We start from the raw sequence: 17,925 nt of genomic DNA on the forward strand, positions 1-17,925 counted from the left end.
ATGCAGTGTGAATGTGTTTTTTTCGATGCAGTGTGTTTATGGTTGTTAATATATTTTAGGTTTTGATTGTTTTCTCTTTTTTTGTTATTTCCCTAAGGACTAGAAATTTTACTGTGGCAATGACTTTCATTTTATGGCCTAATAGGACCTAAGAAAGGTGCATTGTTTATGGCTTTATCCTGATGCAGCAGTTGAATAAGCAATTTTGTAAATGCAACTGCAAAATGAATAGTTAGATGGTGAACTTGCTAAGCTGCAGTGCTAATAACTCCCCCTGGAATGGGAAGAGAAAGTTAAGCAAATACTTGGAGCTGCTTGCACGCTCTGAATTGAGGAACAAAAGTTTCGTAGAAGAATGCATCAAATCCAGAATCCAGGCAGGCTGTGTGGAGGTGGCAGTGACATTGCACTAGGAACGAAGGCGGTAGTTACATGCAGGGACAATACCAGCATTGAAGGTATGTGGGATCTGTTCAGGACCAAGTTCTGATGGCCCGTATGTTAGCATTACAGCGCAGTACTTGTAGATCTGAGGCAGAAGAGCAGATGGATACCCACCAAATTTGTTTTCTTAATCCACCTTCCTTTACTGTTTTCTATTAAAAATAAAAATAAATAAAGGGGATTTGGTCTTCCAATGCCTCTTTGATAATTTTAGCTTCCTTTCTTGTGCCAGTAAAAACCATTCATACAACCACATAGGGAACTATTCAGACTGAAAAATAACTTTCCACATAGAGGAACTTAAAAGATGTGTTTTCAGCCACATCAGCTTCCTTGTCCAATCCACAGCATCACCACTCACACATTAATGCTCGCACAAAGGAGGAGTGTGCTGGAAAGGGTAACTGGGAGCCAGGTCACCCCACACTGAAGCAGCAGGAAAAATTTAAGTTAAACAATAAACATGACACACGAAGGAGCAAAACTTAGTATTAGTGGGCGTATGATTTACACACACAAGGTAATGTCACTTCTTGGCTACCACAGCAGTGCCCATTTTTTCTTGATATCTCATTATTTTCAAAACGATGTTTGCCATAATAATACTTTACAGAGAACCCAGTGAACTCAGGGCAGAAGTTTCAGTTGTGATGTGTAGAAGTCATGCTCTGGTTTTCTGTGTTTCAGACATCCTGCTTCCCCCATGTTTGAAACAGAAACAATAATGATCACAGTTAATCGTATCAGCATACAGTTGGAATACAGACACAGCTGTTAGATATGGGGTATTTCTGAAACTGACTTTGAAATGTTGTGTTTTTGCTTTAATTCACATTTAAAATGTTGTTAAGATAGAGACATTGTAGCTGTGGGGTTTTTTTATGTTTAAAATGTCACTCCCTTATAAATGATCTTTTTCTGATACTTCATTTCCTTGTCTTCCCGTGGCAATTTGTAAGCACTGGAAATCACCTATTATTAGCAAACTCTACTGAGAATGCCTATTTAAAGTATTTGCTGAAACAGCACAAATGGAAAGTAGCACATTTTTTTCTCTGTCCTTTTCCAATCTAACGTTTTGCATGCTAAAATATCAAGCTGTTGTTTCTTTCTACTAGTAATAGCTGTAACAGTTAAGAATTAAGCAGTAAGAGCTTAGTAAATTAAGGTACGTTTTTTTTCTCAAGAGACATAATTGAAGTATACTGTGTCTTTTTCCATGGCATTTTGGTCTAGTTAGATTTAGTGTATTTTTTACTTTATTTCTATACTGGTTATATCAAACAAAAATAGTCACTTTCAGACTGTACATCATGTAAACTTTTCTTGCTGTATTATGGGAATATTACCTGTGCAATATATAGGTTTTGTGACTGGGACATGTATGCTTTCCCTAGCCCTTATATATGAACAATATGATCATATATATGCATGGATCTGACCTGACTGATTCTGTTGCTTCTTGTGGTTCTGTAAGCTTAAACGTTTTTGTTCCATTTGTTGACATCTGTGCTGGTTCTCTGCGTTTGTGAGCTTTGTTGCTGGCAAACTGTTTAAAAATGTTTTATCTCAAACGCTTTATGGGAGGAAGTAGAAATATTTTTCATGAAATTGAATCCTAAATAACAATCATTATTTTTCTGTGTAAGTATAAGCTGTATCTTTATAGAGGAAAAAAAAATCCAAGTTTATACAGTGCACAACTTGTTTAGTTTTATTTTCCTTTAGGTGGATATATGAGTCTGCTTGATCTTAATTTGAGAGGATACTGTGAGACTTAAATCCTATTCAGTTGAAGATTAGTGAATGTTAGAGGGTAAAACAAATAAGAAAAGATTATATGTCCCTATCAGAGCTTTCAGGAGGGCATTTAATATTAATGAGAATTCTCAATGAGTCATCCTGGTTGCTAATTCCAATTACTGTGTGTGTTGAATTTATATCATAGGTTTTGTTAAATCTGCTTTTAAGACTTAAAAGCAATGGTGCTCCATCTTGAAATGAGAGGTGTTAAATGTGGACTATTTTTCAGTTAAATAATTTCAGGAGTCAGGAGAATGTACATTTCTGCTGCTTAAAAGCATTTTGATTTTTCCATAGGCACGTGATGTATTTCTTTTCCCATTTAAAGATTTGTGTCCTTGTTCATTCCAACATTCATCTTCAGATGCTAGAAGGAGAATGCTCTAGTTCCCACACAGCAGCCACTTCCTACTTATTTTCTAACATGTGCTTTTAAAGGGCAGTGCTCTGAGAAGATAAGATCCTCCTTCTTCAGTAGTCTTCTCCTTTTCTTTCTCCCGTGGTAAAATTCTTCAGAGCTTGGGGAAGGAGCAGCTTTGCAGTCAGGATTATTTAACAGTTCCTGTTGGTTTTATTTTTGACTTATTGTCACTGTGATTGTTCAACAAATCAACTTTCGGAATAGCAGCAGCTGTTGTGCTCCTCTTCCTTGTAGCTGCGCCTCAAGAAAAATGAACAAGTGCAAAAAGAGAAGGGCGTGGAAGAGAAAGAAGAGGGAGAGATGCTGCTTAAGCATGGATTTCCTCAATGCAGCAACATGCTGTGCATGCTGTTCTGAAACAGCTGCTTGGTGGCTGAAAAAATGGGGTTGCGTTGCAGGTTTAGGGCTATCAAGTTTGGTGGTAGGGCTTCTTTATTTGGTCTCCTTCCCCAGCATCACACCACATGAAAGTCTGACCGCTGAGAGATGCGTAATTGTTTCTGCTTGAAAAGCCACAAGTCGCTTGCTATCCTCTTTGGCTTGGGGAGGTGAGCTGCTCTGCTGGGCTGGCTTTGTGCTGTTTATTTCATGTGGCAGGTAGCTCTTAGTATGCATCCTACTGTTTGCATCTTCCTAAGGTTAGTAGCAGCTCTGCATGCAATTGTTCAGCCAATTGCAGGTAAATGTGATTTCAGCATCATCCTGGAAGCGGTAGATTAGATATATGCTTGCATGAATATGCTCAGTTTTGCTCCAGTGCCCAAGAAACACTAATTTTTAGCTCTACTTGATCTGGAAGTGTTTGTGACTGAAGTGGTTTAAGTTTATGCTTGATTTTTCCTTAGAAAAGATTGATTTTTTTCAACACCTAGCAGCATAGGCGTGAATAGCATCAGTACACTTGTTTTTTACTCCAGGTCACTCTACTTAGCCTGTTTCAACACCTGAGAAATTCCTTTAGTTTGGTCCCAGAGCAAGGGACTGCTGAACTAGTGAATAAGCATCTTCCAGCCTGTAACTCAGATTCAGTCTGAGAGACTGAAAGTTATAGCATACAGTAATGATAGCTGAAGGCAGCAGAGCAGATATGTGTCCTGAATTACAATGATATTCCCTGTTCCCTGCAAGGCTTGTGGAAGTGATAGGAGAGGCTTGCTAGTGGATGAGAGGAAAGAATTTAAAGTTGATAGGAACAGCTTGTAATATAAGCCCTCCTAAATAATGATCACCTAGGATGCACAGCAAGCACAGCCTAAACAGCTTCCTTCAGATGTGCTCTTGTGTTAGCTAGAGGAGTCCCCTGTGTGTGCTTTGTAAGCTTTTATGAGTTTACGGATGTCAGTCTGATCTGAGACTACCTATTTCCAACCCCCAGGGTGGGTCTGTCTGTGTGTGCACATTGTCTTTCTTCATGAATTTCAAACATTACCCATCTTTTATCTTTCAGTGAATTGGCATGCCTGGTATGCTGCCCAAGTTGTCTATGTGCAGTATTTTGTTGCCCTTACCCAGCTTTCTTAAGTATGGTGCCTTTTTAGTTCTCTTAGCTAAATTTTCAGTGAGTTGAAGTGTTGAGACCTCTCAACCAAAAGGCAAGTTATTGGTCTGTGGATTATTTACAGGTAGTCCACGGTTTTTAGATTGTTTTGTCTGGTGGGGAACAACAGCGACGTGGTTTTTGACACTCATGATGCTAACAGAATGAAGGAGTTCTGCTTAATGGTGGTTAGAGCTTGCAACAGGCAGTCTGATGCTCAGATCGGACATCTCTGCTCATGGAAGACTTGGGATACTCATTGCTGGAGTGGCATGGCAGCAAGCCAGAGGGGGAATGGTCAACTACGTCAACTCAAGGAGAAATTGTTTTTTTCTTGTCAGATTTAGCTGTAAACTAAATCTGCTGCTTCTACTTAGGACCAATGTGAAGAGATTCAATACTGTCTGTGGAGTATAAATAAAAAAAAAAGTAGAAAGTGAGCTGCAGGCTCAATGTGTGTAGCTTTGTAAACCCCATCCCAAGCCTTTTGTTTCTCACTTAATGTCAATTACTAGCAAAATACCATGTAATTCTAAAACTTTTCTTTTGATCTTCAGCTCGAGCCAATCAGTATTCATCTTGCTAGACTGCTAATTGTGTTAAATTTTTCTTTTTTTCTATATTTCTTCTTAAAATGTAATTAGAAATCCTTTTGCAAAACTGTTTTTGAGTGTGTTTTGTTGGTTATGAGTTAGTTTAAAAAAATGAGCACCCTTAATTTAGGTGAATGTAAGGGATAAAAGATTGCCATCACAAAAAAGTCAGTATAAGTTTTGACAGTTGATTGAATGGGATAGTGATTTCACTTAAGCATTTTAATCTTCAAGCACTCCAGTGAAATTATGTTTAATGAAATATGGTGAAAAACAGTGAAGTAAACAGTTGAGCTGTATTTAGTTGGAAAAAGAAAAAATCTTAAAACTCGTGGCCACTTTAGCAGCTATTATGCAGTAACTGTTAAGTCAGCATTACGATATGAATCTACAGCTGAACAAATGTTTAAACATAAGTTAGTAAATCATCCTCTATTCCATTTTTTAAATGAGGCCCATGGTAAGGGCAATAAAGAAAATTTAAGTTTTCATTATTACAGTGAAAGGATAGGTTGCAAGAGGAGGTAGTAAATGCTTCCGTGCATGCGTTGTACAAAATATAGGAGGTATACTAGGAGATATGATCTTGTTAACCTTTCTTTATGCTAGAAAATGGAGAAGTAAAAAATAAAGGCAATTCAGGGTTTTTGCCTTTTTTTTTTTTTGAATTCCAGTTCTCCTGCAAAGAAAGGTGAAGTAAGAAATTTCAGTGCCTGCTTATTTTTGTTTGCTTTTCAACTTTTTTCTTGTTCTTTGCAATGTTTGTGTAATACGATTTTGATGAGGATAATAAGGAGCTGAGATGCTGAATAATCTGAAACATCCACATTAATAGTTTTTATATTTCCAGGGAACAAAGTTAAAATAGAAAAAATCTAATTTTCCAAGCGCGAAGTCATCTTTGTATTCCAGCATTTCTGTAGCACATTGGGTTCTTTGTCATTTCATTTGCTGTAGGGAAGTTCTTGTGGCAATGTGTCCTATAAAATCATTTGCAAAAGAGAATAAGATTTTCCAGAATCAGAAAACTGAGTCTCTAAACACCAATTCCATACTGATAAAGCCAACACATTCTTGGTTCAGTTGCTGCAATAGAGGGAAAAAAATACATATATATATTTGTAGGTGTTGTCTCGGAGTTTGAATTACTGGTGTTATTCTCTTGTTTTGTGCTGTTCTAAGGGAACATTATTTGTTCTTTCCCTGTTTCTATGATTGTCAGTACCAGAATGTATTAGACATGGAATGTTTCACTCAGCATAGACTTGTAGGTGTCATTTTTTTTCTGTTTTTGGTGAAAATGGTTTTACTGAACATTGTCCTGTAGTGCAGTGTAGATACAGTTGAATTTTTTTTTATCCTGACTGAAGAATATCAGTATCATTCTGGTTTAGGAATGTGTTGCCCTATCATAGGAGCCTGAGCAATTTCTGCATGATGTTGGAAACATTGAATTTCACTAGTTAAGGATAGGGGTTCTTTTTTGTGAGCATCTATTTTAGAGATACTAGAAATCTGGCTACTCTGAGGAATTTCATTCCTTGAGCAGATGCCCTTTATATATATATATAATTTTCTCTTTAGGGATGTCTAGCTGTCAGTAATCTCATCATAAAAATAGAAAGTCAAGTCAATTAAAGGATAATTAGAATTTCTTCTCTTGTTAGCAGGATACAATTTGCCCTTTTTTTAGTCCTTTGATTTATCTTGCAGACTGTATGCTGAGCTTAAGGGATAGTGTCACTGATTACCATAGCTGTAGCTGAGCATCATTTGACAGGATATGCAATTTAATCATTGTTCTTATAAGTTGAGCCCCTATTGCTGTCAAAAGTATGGTTGATAATTTATGGAAAAATGTAATGTAAGGGTTTTTTTGTTGTTTTTTAAGAAATTATTGTTACAGAATTTAATGTAATAAGGTGTTGGCTAAGTACAATTCGTCTCTTTCTTTTGTCTTTTGTAGTTTTTTGTTTTGTTTGTTGAAATTTTGTTATGAAATTTCTGGAACTATAGGAAATCACGGCAGCATGGGATCATAGAATGGTTTGGGTTGGAAGGGACCTTAAGTATCATGTAGTTCCAAGTTCCTGCTGTAGGCAGGGACAACTCCTACTAGACCAGGTTGCTTAAAGCCCTGGCCTTGAATGCTTCCACAGAGGGGCGTATCCACAACCTCTCTGGATAGCCTTTGCCAGGGCCTCACCATCCTCACAGTAAATAATGTTTTCTGATTATCTAGTTTAAAATATACCCTCTTCCAGTTTAAAACCGTTTCCCCTTGTCTTATTGCTACATGCCCTTATAAGAAGTACCTCCACAGCTTTCCTGTAGGCCTTATTCACGTTCTGGAAGATTGCTTTAAGGTCCCCCTGGAGCCTTCTATTCTCAAGGCTGAAGAGCCCCAATTCTCTCAGCCTGTACTCGTAGGAGAGGCTCCAGCCCTCTCATCATCTTCATTGCTGCCTTCTGGACCTGCTTCCTTGAACAGCTTGATGTCCTTCTTGTGTTGGGGGCCACAAAACTGGACGCAGTACCCCAGGTGGAATCTCATGAGAGCAGAAAACAGGGACAGAATCACCTCCCAAATCATGTTAGGTGATATTAAGGTAGGAAAATAGATAACTAAATATATATGAACTTACATTCTTAGCAAAAAAGCTAAATGTGTGTATAAATAGAATATGGTTGTAAAAAATAATCGCCATCTACTAATCAGTTTTAATTCTGATGACCTGCAGGTATGATAATCGTGTTTTAGTGACCATATGCTGGACCTGAGGTTAGAGATGGACTTCACAGTTTTCAGGCAAGCTGTTGATAGAATAGATAAGGCTCGGGGTACAGATCTTGGAACAACTTATTTTGTCTACATGGCACATGAAATGCTGTGCAGAAGTACTAGTTCTGCTTGTAAAGCCAGAACAATGTGTTAGCCCAGCAATAAATGTCAGCTAAGTAGCACTATCTTTCAGAAGGGCTAATTAGCACTTGTGCAGTTTTCCTGCTTGTAATTCCAGAGCAAGCTCTTAGTGTTTCTTCAGGACCTTTGTGTCACACTCGACTGCTCATACTGCATGAAATATGGTCTCTGGAAGTGACCCAGTGTTCCCTTGAATCTACTTTGCCATTTGCTATACATTCATTTAGGCTTCAGTTATGGAAAAGAATCACAAGTGCAGGTACTTGTGACTTTCTATAGCACTGTAACTGAAAAAATGGCACAAGTGGCCCTTAATCATTGGGCTATGCAGAAACAGTGAGACCCAGAATACTGTGTGAACATGGGCTCAGTGTATTCCCATAGAATGGAACCTGGGAAGTCCATGAGTAACTTTTATCTTCTTATTCTAGGTTCTATGGCCTATAATCAAAGGTATGTGTACAACAAGAGCTCAACCAAGAGTTTCTTTATCCCTAGCTGCAATAGCTGTGGCTGCTCAAGGAAGCTGAGGGGGTTGGTGGATGTCAGTAAAGAAAATGTCCCAAATGCAGACTCTTGCATGAACTCAAAAGAAATAGAGATCACATGAGAGTTGCCGGAAAAGAGGAGCTGATCTATACTGAACACAGGATGTTTCCCTAATTAGGGATTTGCAGCTTTTTCACCCTTTTGTCCCCAAGCCCATAGTATGCAAAGTCCATTTGGTTAAAGCTAGCTCCCTAGGACTGACTTGTTGATCAGGAGGATGTCTTAGGTAAGGACTTTGTAAAATAAATAGTTATCTCATAGATTGTCCTACTGTTCTGTAGCCATGTTGATGAAACATCCTCACTATTAATTTCATTTTCATTAGCATTTTTATTATTATAAGAACTCTAAGCCTTATATTGTGATAAAGGGGTATTCAGTATCCAAATGATTTTTTTTCCTCTGTGGAAGAATATGACTACAGTGGTGAATGGCTCCAAAGTTTCAAGTATTTAATCTGAAAGGGGTTGTAAACAGCTGTAGTATGCAATATTTTTCTATTAGCTTTAGTAATGAATTTTCCAGTTAGCCCTAGAAATGCAGTTTTGAGAATGCAGAATGGTGATGTACTGCACATTAATTGGGAAATCTTCACTATTTTCTTCCTACTTTGTAAAACAATTACACTTTGTTGCCTTAACTGTGTTTTATTAGTTAAACAAATTAAATTCTTCAGGGATACTTCAACACATGGGAAAGATTAATATCTTAATTCAGCCCTCTGCGGGCTACTTTTTCTACTATTGTCACCATCAAGACATCTTTACAGGACATTAGCTGAACCCTCTGGCTCACTGGTATTCAGTTGGACTGTTAGTAAAAGGGCATCACAGGAGAACAACGGTGCATTTTAGCATCTACGCTTTTGCTTTCAGTAACTAAATAAAGATGCTGCAGAGAGCTGAAAGGGAGACAGAGCAACGCTTTTGATTTATGTTGCCTGTGTCAATTCTGCTGCAGAGCTTGCAAGCTGATTGACAGCTGTTTCTTGCCTATAATTTATTGATACTGATCCATGCCTTACTTGGACACAACAGGCTTTGCTTATGCCATGCGTCACAAGTTACCAGAAGACGGAATCTGCTGATCAATAGGTTCAAATCTGGGTTGTAAAAGCTACTCTTACGATCCGGGTAATGCTGAAATTAGTAAGAAAAAGTGCTTTTCAGAGTCTTGAATGAAGAACAATTACCTGCAGCAAGAGAACTGCATTTTGTATTGGATCATCTCTAGACTGGAATCTGTGAGCACAATAGTGAGGAGGTGGAAGAATTAAGGAGCTGACCTGGTGACAGATATAGCATAGCAAAGTACGGAGTTAACCAGTGTTTTGGTAAATTAGATCTGCACTTACATGAACTGTCAGAACTATGAAAGGCATCTGAGGGGTTATAAATTCAAAAGCATTGCACAGGGCTTCATCCTTTGGAGAACTGTAGCATCTTTTCTTTGTTGTTGTCATTCATGGCTTCTTTAAGTTGCTTCATATTTTAGGAATTTGGGGCTAGGCTGGGAATGGAGACTGCTCTTCAAAAGGTGCAGAAGTCCAGCTGAGACCTGACAAGGGACAAGTGAGCTCTACTAGGCTATGTAGTTCATACTACATTTTACATTCCTTATGTACTCGGAAACGCAAAAAGAAAGAAGTGGTAGATATCTTGAAGGAGGCCAGAAAGTCTTCAGGCTTCTGTCACAATAATTACTCTCTCTGGAATGTGCTTCCTTTAACACCTCTGAAAGCAAAAATCCTTTGGGGTAGTAAAACCTTGTTCTTCAAACACTCTGTTGTTAGTTGGTTGTCAGGGTACACTGGTGAAAGAGTGTTTTGCTAGGTTTTACTCTCTATGCCAGCTGTCAGAATGATATATTTGAGAAAGTTGCTCTACTTGGAAGAATTACATTATAGGCATTTAAGATTCTCAGTTGCCTCTGGGCATAGGCGTCTTAAAAATCTTTACCTTTTTTGGGGGGGGGGTGTTTTTGTAATTCATGTCTTCTGCTGTCATTTTATATCAGTACTTTATCACAAGCTAGTCAGCAGCAACATCCATTTTCAAATGTCCTGCAGCAACATTGTCTTGTTGTTAACTCTTGTCATATTTCACTCATTGGATCTGAAAATGGAAGGTGATTAATGGCACCAGTGTTTTTTCTCCCATTCTGAAGCTTTCTATAAGAGTAGTCCATTTTCATCATGAGAAAGTGAGCTGCTGAATGTTATTTTCATCTTAACATTAGAAAAAGTTGGGAGAATGACATTCACAGAGAAATCCTCAGAACCACTTATGAAACAGACATTTTAAGCATATTAAATTACAGGTTTTGGTTCGTTCTGCGTGGATTTAGCACCAGTGTGAAATGAAACCAAAAGTACTTTGTTTTTCTTATTTAAATGTATCCTAACGCATGTTTGATCATTATGCTAATGGATTGAAATTTTATTTCAATGTAAATCAATCTCTTGTTTTGATCATTATTATTTTTGAGAAATAGGTTCTGTTTGGTTTTGAGAAATAAACTCCTTTAGCAAGAAAGCATGAACTCTTCTGTTCTGTATATCTGATTAGGAAATTCAGATTCAGATGGTTTAAAACTTTTTAACGTTGTGGCCAAAGTGCAGGATCCAGCACTTGATCTTGTTGAACTTCATCCCTGATGAGATCAGAGCCCCTGATCCACCCTGTCTGTATCCCTCTGCAGGGCCTTCCTACCCCCAGGCAGTTCGACACTTCCTCCAAACCTGGTGTCATCTGCAAACTCACTGAGGAACATCCCATTTCCTGAGATCACTGATAGGCAGATCATAGGGTGGCATGTGAGGACCTCTGGGACAGAGATTTTGGTGGTTCTAGCGGAGCTACTGAAAAATAAAACGTAAAGTGATGAATTTTTTTTTCTTTTTGCCTCAGCAATCACCAGCTGGCAGATCAGCTTCTTGGAGCACTGCCAAGCAGCAGTTTACAACAGCCCTGCAGCTGCTCTAAACTAGGCTAGAACGCAACTGGCAGGAAGCCTCTTTCAGTTTTGGACAAGGATTCAGCCATCAAATTGGCAAACAGATGTGCTGGGATTGTGGCTTTGCTTGCTCGTGTCTAACCCTCATAGAATGCATTTGGTACCTATGAGTCCAATGCAGAGAATTTTACATGAAACTTTTACAGGATAAATAAGTTAAAATACAGCTCAAGTTTTTCTGTAGCATTGTTGTTGGTGGTGCTACATATCTGGTTTCTACTTATTCTGGGATACTTTTCTTATTCTGAGTAATTTTAAAATGGACCAGCAAGAAAACTCAGTTGGACTATGCGTTTTCAAGCAGCAAATTAAAATGCAATTATTTTGTTCTGTGCATACTGTAGTTTTCATATAAATGTTCAAATGATAGTAAAGGAAAATTTAGATGAAATTCCAAGCGGGATTGGATGTCATTGCATGCTTTTTACTGTAATTGTTTTTGAATGAGAGTAGTATCATTTTTGGAGAGAGGTGAAGGTTGTTTTGTTGTTGTTGATTTTTGACTCCCTGCATACCACTGCTCTTTCTTTTCCTTATCAGCAACTGTTCCTCTGCAATTTGACATGAATGACCATTCTTTTTGGCACTGTTTCTGTTAAATTATCTCAATTCTGTGGCTATCTATACATCTGACAGCAGGATTTTGCCTTTTCCTGTTGACCACCTATTTCATATTGTTGGAGACTGAATCAAAGCATTGTCTTTGAGTACAGTCAGTATATTGCAAATTTCTTATGTTTTAAAATATAGTTAAATTGGCTGTCAATTTGTCACCACGTGGTATTTATTTAATTGATCAATAGGAGAAAAATATCAGCTTGCACATTCACAAAGCTGTGAAAGACTTTCCCTCACCATATGCATATATTAAACATTTATTGGTACATACTGACTGTCAGACACACATACCTACAACAGCCAAATCCTGAAGCCAGTATTTTACAGACTAACAAATCCAGCATGTGTTTTCGAAAGTGAAAATATATCATCCAAAACAATGCTTTTGGAGGAAAGATACACAGCAATGTCAAGTATTCACAATATAGTATTTAATCCAGATCAAGTTAAAATAACAATATGAAAAATACCATAATCATTTATTTTACTGTTACCCAGGATCAAAAAATATGCCTTTCATTGAACGTGTTCTGTACTCCTCATTTTCAAAACCAGTTGATTGTCCTCTGTTAATCATAAAATGTATTCTGTTGGTTTAACTCATAAAACTTTTCTCATGCAATCGTGTTAAAAAATATTATTATTGTTTTAAGAGACTAAAAAAACTGTTAAGCCATTCTTAGTGTGACAAGGTATTGTTTATCAGGCCTTCAACAGTGGTCTCGCCTCTGTAGCCAAGAGCAAGCCATCAGAAGTAAAATGCTTAAACTCTGATTATTCATGGGTCATGTTGTGTTTGACTGAGTAGTCTAGCTTAATGGAGGCAGGAGGAAGTGTAGTTGCAGCACTTCAATGGCAGCTGTAAGAGGAGAAGCGTTTAATTCCTAGACTTTTTCCCGCGCATTGTAAAACACAGTGGAAGCTATGAAGCATTCTTACTAAAGCAGATCACTGCAGTAGTATCGTCTGATTTTTTGGTATTGGAGTGAGGTTGTAATCTTAAACTGATGGAAAACATAATAAATATTTAACTTCAATTCTAAAATACATACATTATATATATATTTGAAGCAAATAATGAAGTATTTATTAGCACAGAGAAGAAAACAAGATAATCAAGAGACAACATTGGTAACAAATCAAATAAATTGCCAAACCAATCCAATTTCATTCAACATTTAACAGAACAGTACCAGGCCTTCTGGCTAGAAAATAAATGCTTTAGTTGACAGATTTCTTGCTTTTACTCAGGCTTTTGACATTGTTTTATAAACATACTATGCAGACTAAATGAAGCAAGTATAAAAAATCTAGAAAACTATTACTGGATATTACTTATCCAGTGTTCAATTAAAAGGCTATATTAAGTAGGTTTTTATTGTATGGACTAGAGAAAAAATTTATTACATTTACAGATGACAAGAAGTTGGGCTGGATAGAAAGTATATTAATGAATTAAAGCTCGAATTCAAAATGATATATTGGAGAAAAGATCTGAGTGAAAAATGATGAAATTGAACAAAGGAGAAATCGTGGCTGTGTGATGACAATCAATTGAACAAATTTTTAATAATTTTATAGACAGAAGTCTTGGAACTGTTGTGGCTAGCCATATGACCAGGGGATTACTTTAAGTGCCTGTACTCTTGAACCATCTACTTCAAGAAAAAATGTGGAATTACTGAAAATAAGTAATTACTATAGTGAAGGTAAATGAGAATGGCTAAGATCTAGAAAACGAAAATAAAATATCAATATAATGTTTTAAATTCTAGAGAAGAGCAAGAAGTAGCTTGACAGCATTTTTCAAAGACAAAACAGTTAGACAAAGGTGAAACAGTGATTCTTCCTTCATTTCTATAATAGAGGAAAATAGAAGGTATAGACTTGCACTCGATTTTGTTTAGACATTAGGAATATCTTTCTTAGAAGTAAGGGTAATGTTGTGGAAAAGGAGATCTGAGGAAAAAGTAGAGATTATATTGATGATAATTTTTGACACCTATTTTTTTATTAAGTAAATTAAGGACAACATGGAGTTAAGCTGATCCTGACAGGAAGTGTAAAACAGACTACAAGATGTCCCTTTGTGAAGTTTATCTCAGTTCTGTGATACAAAAGTATGCTAATGTTTAGTATTTCCTTTCTCCTAATGCTTGATTGTTTCTGTGTCATAGCAGATTCCTTCCACTGGGGAACAGTTTAAATACTTTCATTTTACAGGAGTGGCTCCTAAAGGTTTTGGTTGTTTTATTACTGCAGAAGTATAGTTTTCAGAATGTGAAAGGAAGCATTGTTTAATTAAAGGTCCAAACAATATTCAAGAATACAGAATTCCAACATCTTATAATTCTTTACTTTGTTATCATGAAATAAACTTATTAGTTGTAAGGGCAGACTTAAACACATTGCTGTTTTTACAATTGGTGTTTTTTGTATAACTGTTGTGGAATGGACCAACAATTTTTCAGTTGACAAAAGGCATAGGGTCGACATATGGTAACTCCAGAAACGTTCTCTTACTACAAGAATATGTATTTTTTTGGCAGGGAATTGAATTTGAATCTCTTGTCCCAGTAGGAAGATTTTATTCACTGGCATAGGAGAGGAAAAAAAAAATAAGTTATTGAACTTAGGTCTCCCCAGGAACAATTCCCTAGGAATTAAACTGAATTTCATCTCAACATCTGCGAGCTTCACCGAGAAAATCTAAGCAATACTTTTCAGAAGTATTTTACTCCCTTTTCTTTTTATTTTTTTTTTGGTCTGGACACAATCAGCCCTGAATTAAATGGTAAAATGTTATGCCAGCATTAGTCTTTCTCAAAAATGTCATCTCTGATGTCTGAAACGTACAGCACTACTTGCAATGAAAACTACGTTTGAATCTGTACTGAAGGTTCGTTAGCATAACTATACAAATAAAACAAGAAGTTTATAAGACATTCATATTGTTTCTATCATTCCTCTGCAGTACTTAAAAAGGAATGCATGTGGAGTGGTATAGGTTTTCCTGAAACAATATGTAACTTCCATGGAAGCATCCTGATTTTTTTTTTTTTTTTTGCAAAATATTTTTGTAATGATTGGGAGTGCTTTTGATTCTCTCAGCTTTGTTCTGCTGTGTCTGAGCCCATATAGCAATGTAAATGTCTAGAAGCAGCTATTGTGTACTTTAAGAATTCTGTTGCAGAAAGTCTGTATATTGTGATATGGTTTTTTTTCCACATGAATGGTAGAACTTGGTAGTTTTGTCAGTAAGAGTGACAGGGATAAAACAAGGGAAAACACTTATCCCCAAATAGATTAGAAAATAAAGTACAATTGATACTATTATTAGAATCTATCCTCACGTAACTGCGGAGATAACAGATTTTAAGTAGATTACGTCAACAACTTTTGAAACTCATTTAAACACAGCTTCTAAGTATTGAAACTATTGAGCAAGTTGATGTCATATATATGCTCTGCAAAAATTTATGAAGAGGTGAAGCTTTCTTACAAAGCCATGTAGGCTGCAGGCACTAGAACTCATGGCTTCACTCTGCAGCCTCTTCAGCTAGAAACCTATCTCCCTGTGATGTTACCTATTACAGTCATACAGCAGGCAGAATCCTGCTTTGACTCTACTGAAGTTTTCCCCTCTACGCTTTACTTTAGATTCTGAGCATATAAATCTGTGAGCGAATAATTAAATGTAGTCCCACAGGTCAGTCATATCCTTCCCAGTTAGGTGTTCAGAGGTCAGAATGAAACATCACAGTATGCACAGACCAGACATCTGTGGGGAGCTGGCTTGCCACTTGGAGATAAATTGCCTTCATTTTAAAAAGAACTGGTATCTGTTCACACAGCTTGCAGCATGTGAGGCGTGGACTCAGATGTGTACACCCAAAGTCATTTTTTACAGGTTCTAACATCCACAAGTTACAATTGAATACATTCACAAGTTTTCTCTTTAACTTTCCCACCCACCTTTACTTCTCAACAAAATAGTATACAAACACTCCTTAGCCATGCATACAGGTGCTTATCCAGACGGGGTCATGAGTTGTTTCAAGCCACGTGCTTTCAGGGTCTGCCATCACACAGATTACTTCAACTTGTTTTCCTTTTCTTCTGGAGTGTCCTTGGTTCTCAGCCATCCTTTCTCATGCTGTTTGACTTGCTCCACCGCTTCTGCTCTGAATATACTTTCTCATATTCTCACAACGAATCCAAAGTTTTTAGTGCACTGGAAGCATTTGCTCTGTGCTTTTTTTCAGGCAGTTGGAGTAAAATTACTGCTCTGTTCCAGCGGAGCTCTCTGGCATGTGTTTAAAGTGCATGTACTCTGTAAAACACCTGGATTCAGGGAATGGTGAAAGTTGAGCTTAAATGAGGCATGAAGATACTCTCAAAAGATGTTCTTTATGTTTTCTAAGAATTTGAGAGTGTTAAGTGTTGAACTCTATTCAGTAAAAATTCTTCTTGTTTCATCATGCTCTTGAAAACCTGTTCATGGTTTCTCCTTTTACTATGTTCTGAAAAAAATCTTTGATTTAAGCCATTTATTTAAAGAAATACTTCAAATCATTACACATGGTAAGTATTTGTCAGTGTTAGTCCTGTTGAATATGAATGAGCAGATTTTCCGTTTTATCCTAGCAGCATTTTGGGGGTTTCAGCAGCATTGAAGATTCATCTTTCGTTTCAGTGTTCCAGCCTTGTATACATGTTATACGTCAGTAGTGAGGTGTTTTTTTTTTTTTGTGTACTGTCATTTTCCCACTAAGATGTTATGTTACTAAAACTTCTGTTTTTTGTTTGTCTTTTTACTCCAGGTTACATATCCAAACAGAATGGTGAGCCAAAATCTCAGCACAAGGGACAGAAAGTCAGCACATACTCCCACCGAGGACCCTTTTAGATACACAAGTGACCAAGCAACGGCGTATGAAAGCAAGAGCTGTCAACTGTCTAATTTGTGTCTGAGCAACCTCCTGAAAGAGAAGGAGAAGGAGATAGTGGAAGTCATCAAGCATACTAGAGGAACATATGAAACCCTCACATCAGAGGTCACCCAGAATGGTTTGTCCAACACATCACCAAGCACAGCAAAGCCTGCATCGAAGACAGACCGCTACCCGTTGTTCTCAGGAGCTCCAAAAGACCAAACTGCTGTACCTCAGCAGCACACCACATTCACAGGCAGACTCGGGCAGCCTCCGAGGGGACCCATCTCTTTACACATGTACAGCAGGAAAAATGTTTTCCTTCACCACAATTTACACACAGCAGAGCTGCAGACTTTAGGTCAACAAGACGGGTAGCAAGGCTGTTCTTGTCATAGAACGAGAGTCCACTTAAAGGAACGTAAGCTCCCACAGAGCTGAGTTAAAAAGTTTTAAGTTTTTACCTGCTGCTACCTTTTCTTGAAAAAAATAGATGAAAAATTAATATTGCCTAGATTTCATACTTTCCCATCTGGAACTGTAGGAAAAGAATGAACTAGATTGCTAAATAACTCGATCGATTTGTTTCATAAAAGTCACTACTAGTAGAATAAATGGAACCACTGGGCTAGCATTACTCGTCCAAAATTGGCTGGTTATTTCTTTTTCTTATGTCTCTGTAAAGCCACTAACATCCCCTGAAGATCTAGGAAGTGGTCTTAAATAATACTGTGTATGCTTAATAATATTACTGTTAAAGTAGATGTGAAGAATGAATAGATACATAATTAGTAAAACGTACTGAATTACATAGAGATGGGGAAATAAAGAGTAGGAAGTCTCTGAGCCACTTAAAATGAAATTTGCTCGCTGGTAGAGGTGTGCTACCACTTCTTGCTGCACGCATTTTATCAAGGCGTCATGCTGCATGTAGAAGTGACTTCTCTTCATCTGCAAGCAAAGATCATGGAGGCGGCTCACTGGGTAACTGAATCAAGATAATTAGAACACAAAATGGTGATGACAGCTTGATTTCTCAACCTTCTCTTCCCTCTCTCTTACCTTTTTTTAGCCACATTTGTTCTGGT

At 37.3% G+C, this 17,925-nt stretch overlaps 1 protein-coding gene across 1 annotated transcript in view; it reads left to right on the top strand.

Annotated features, from left to right (window-relative positions):
• The window catches only part of CCSER1 (coiled-coil serine rich protein 1), a 623,183-nt gene extending 605,582 nt beyond the window's left edge, over window positions 1-17,601 (top strand). The window contains exon 10 of the mRNA XM_065736482.1: window positions 16,727-17,601. Within this exon, the coding sequence (XP_065592554.1) occupies window positions 16,727-17,215 (489 nt within the window). The 3' untranslated portion in view covers window positions 17,216-17,601. The remainder of the gene's footprint in view (window positions 1-16,726) is intronic.
• Window positions 17,602-17,925: the final 324 nt, after the last annotated feature.

The sequence above is a fragment of the Cyrtonyx montezumae genome, unplaced genomic scaffold, assembly GCF_038088225.1.
Source record: "Cyrtonyx montezumae isolate F1298 unplaced genomic scaffold, pur_monq_1.0 scaffold_2, whole genome shotgun sequence".
NCBI lineage: Eukaryota > Metazoa > Chordata > Aves > Galliformes > Odontophoridae > Cyrtonyx > Cyrtonyx montezumae.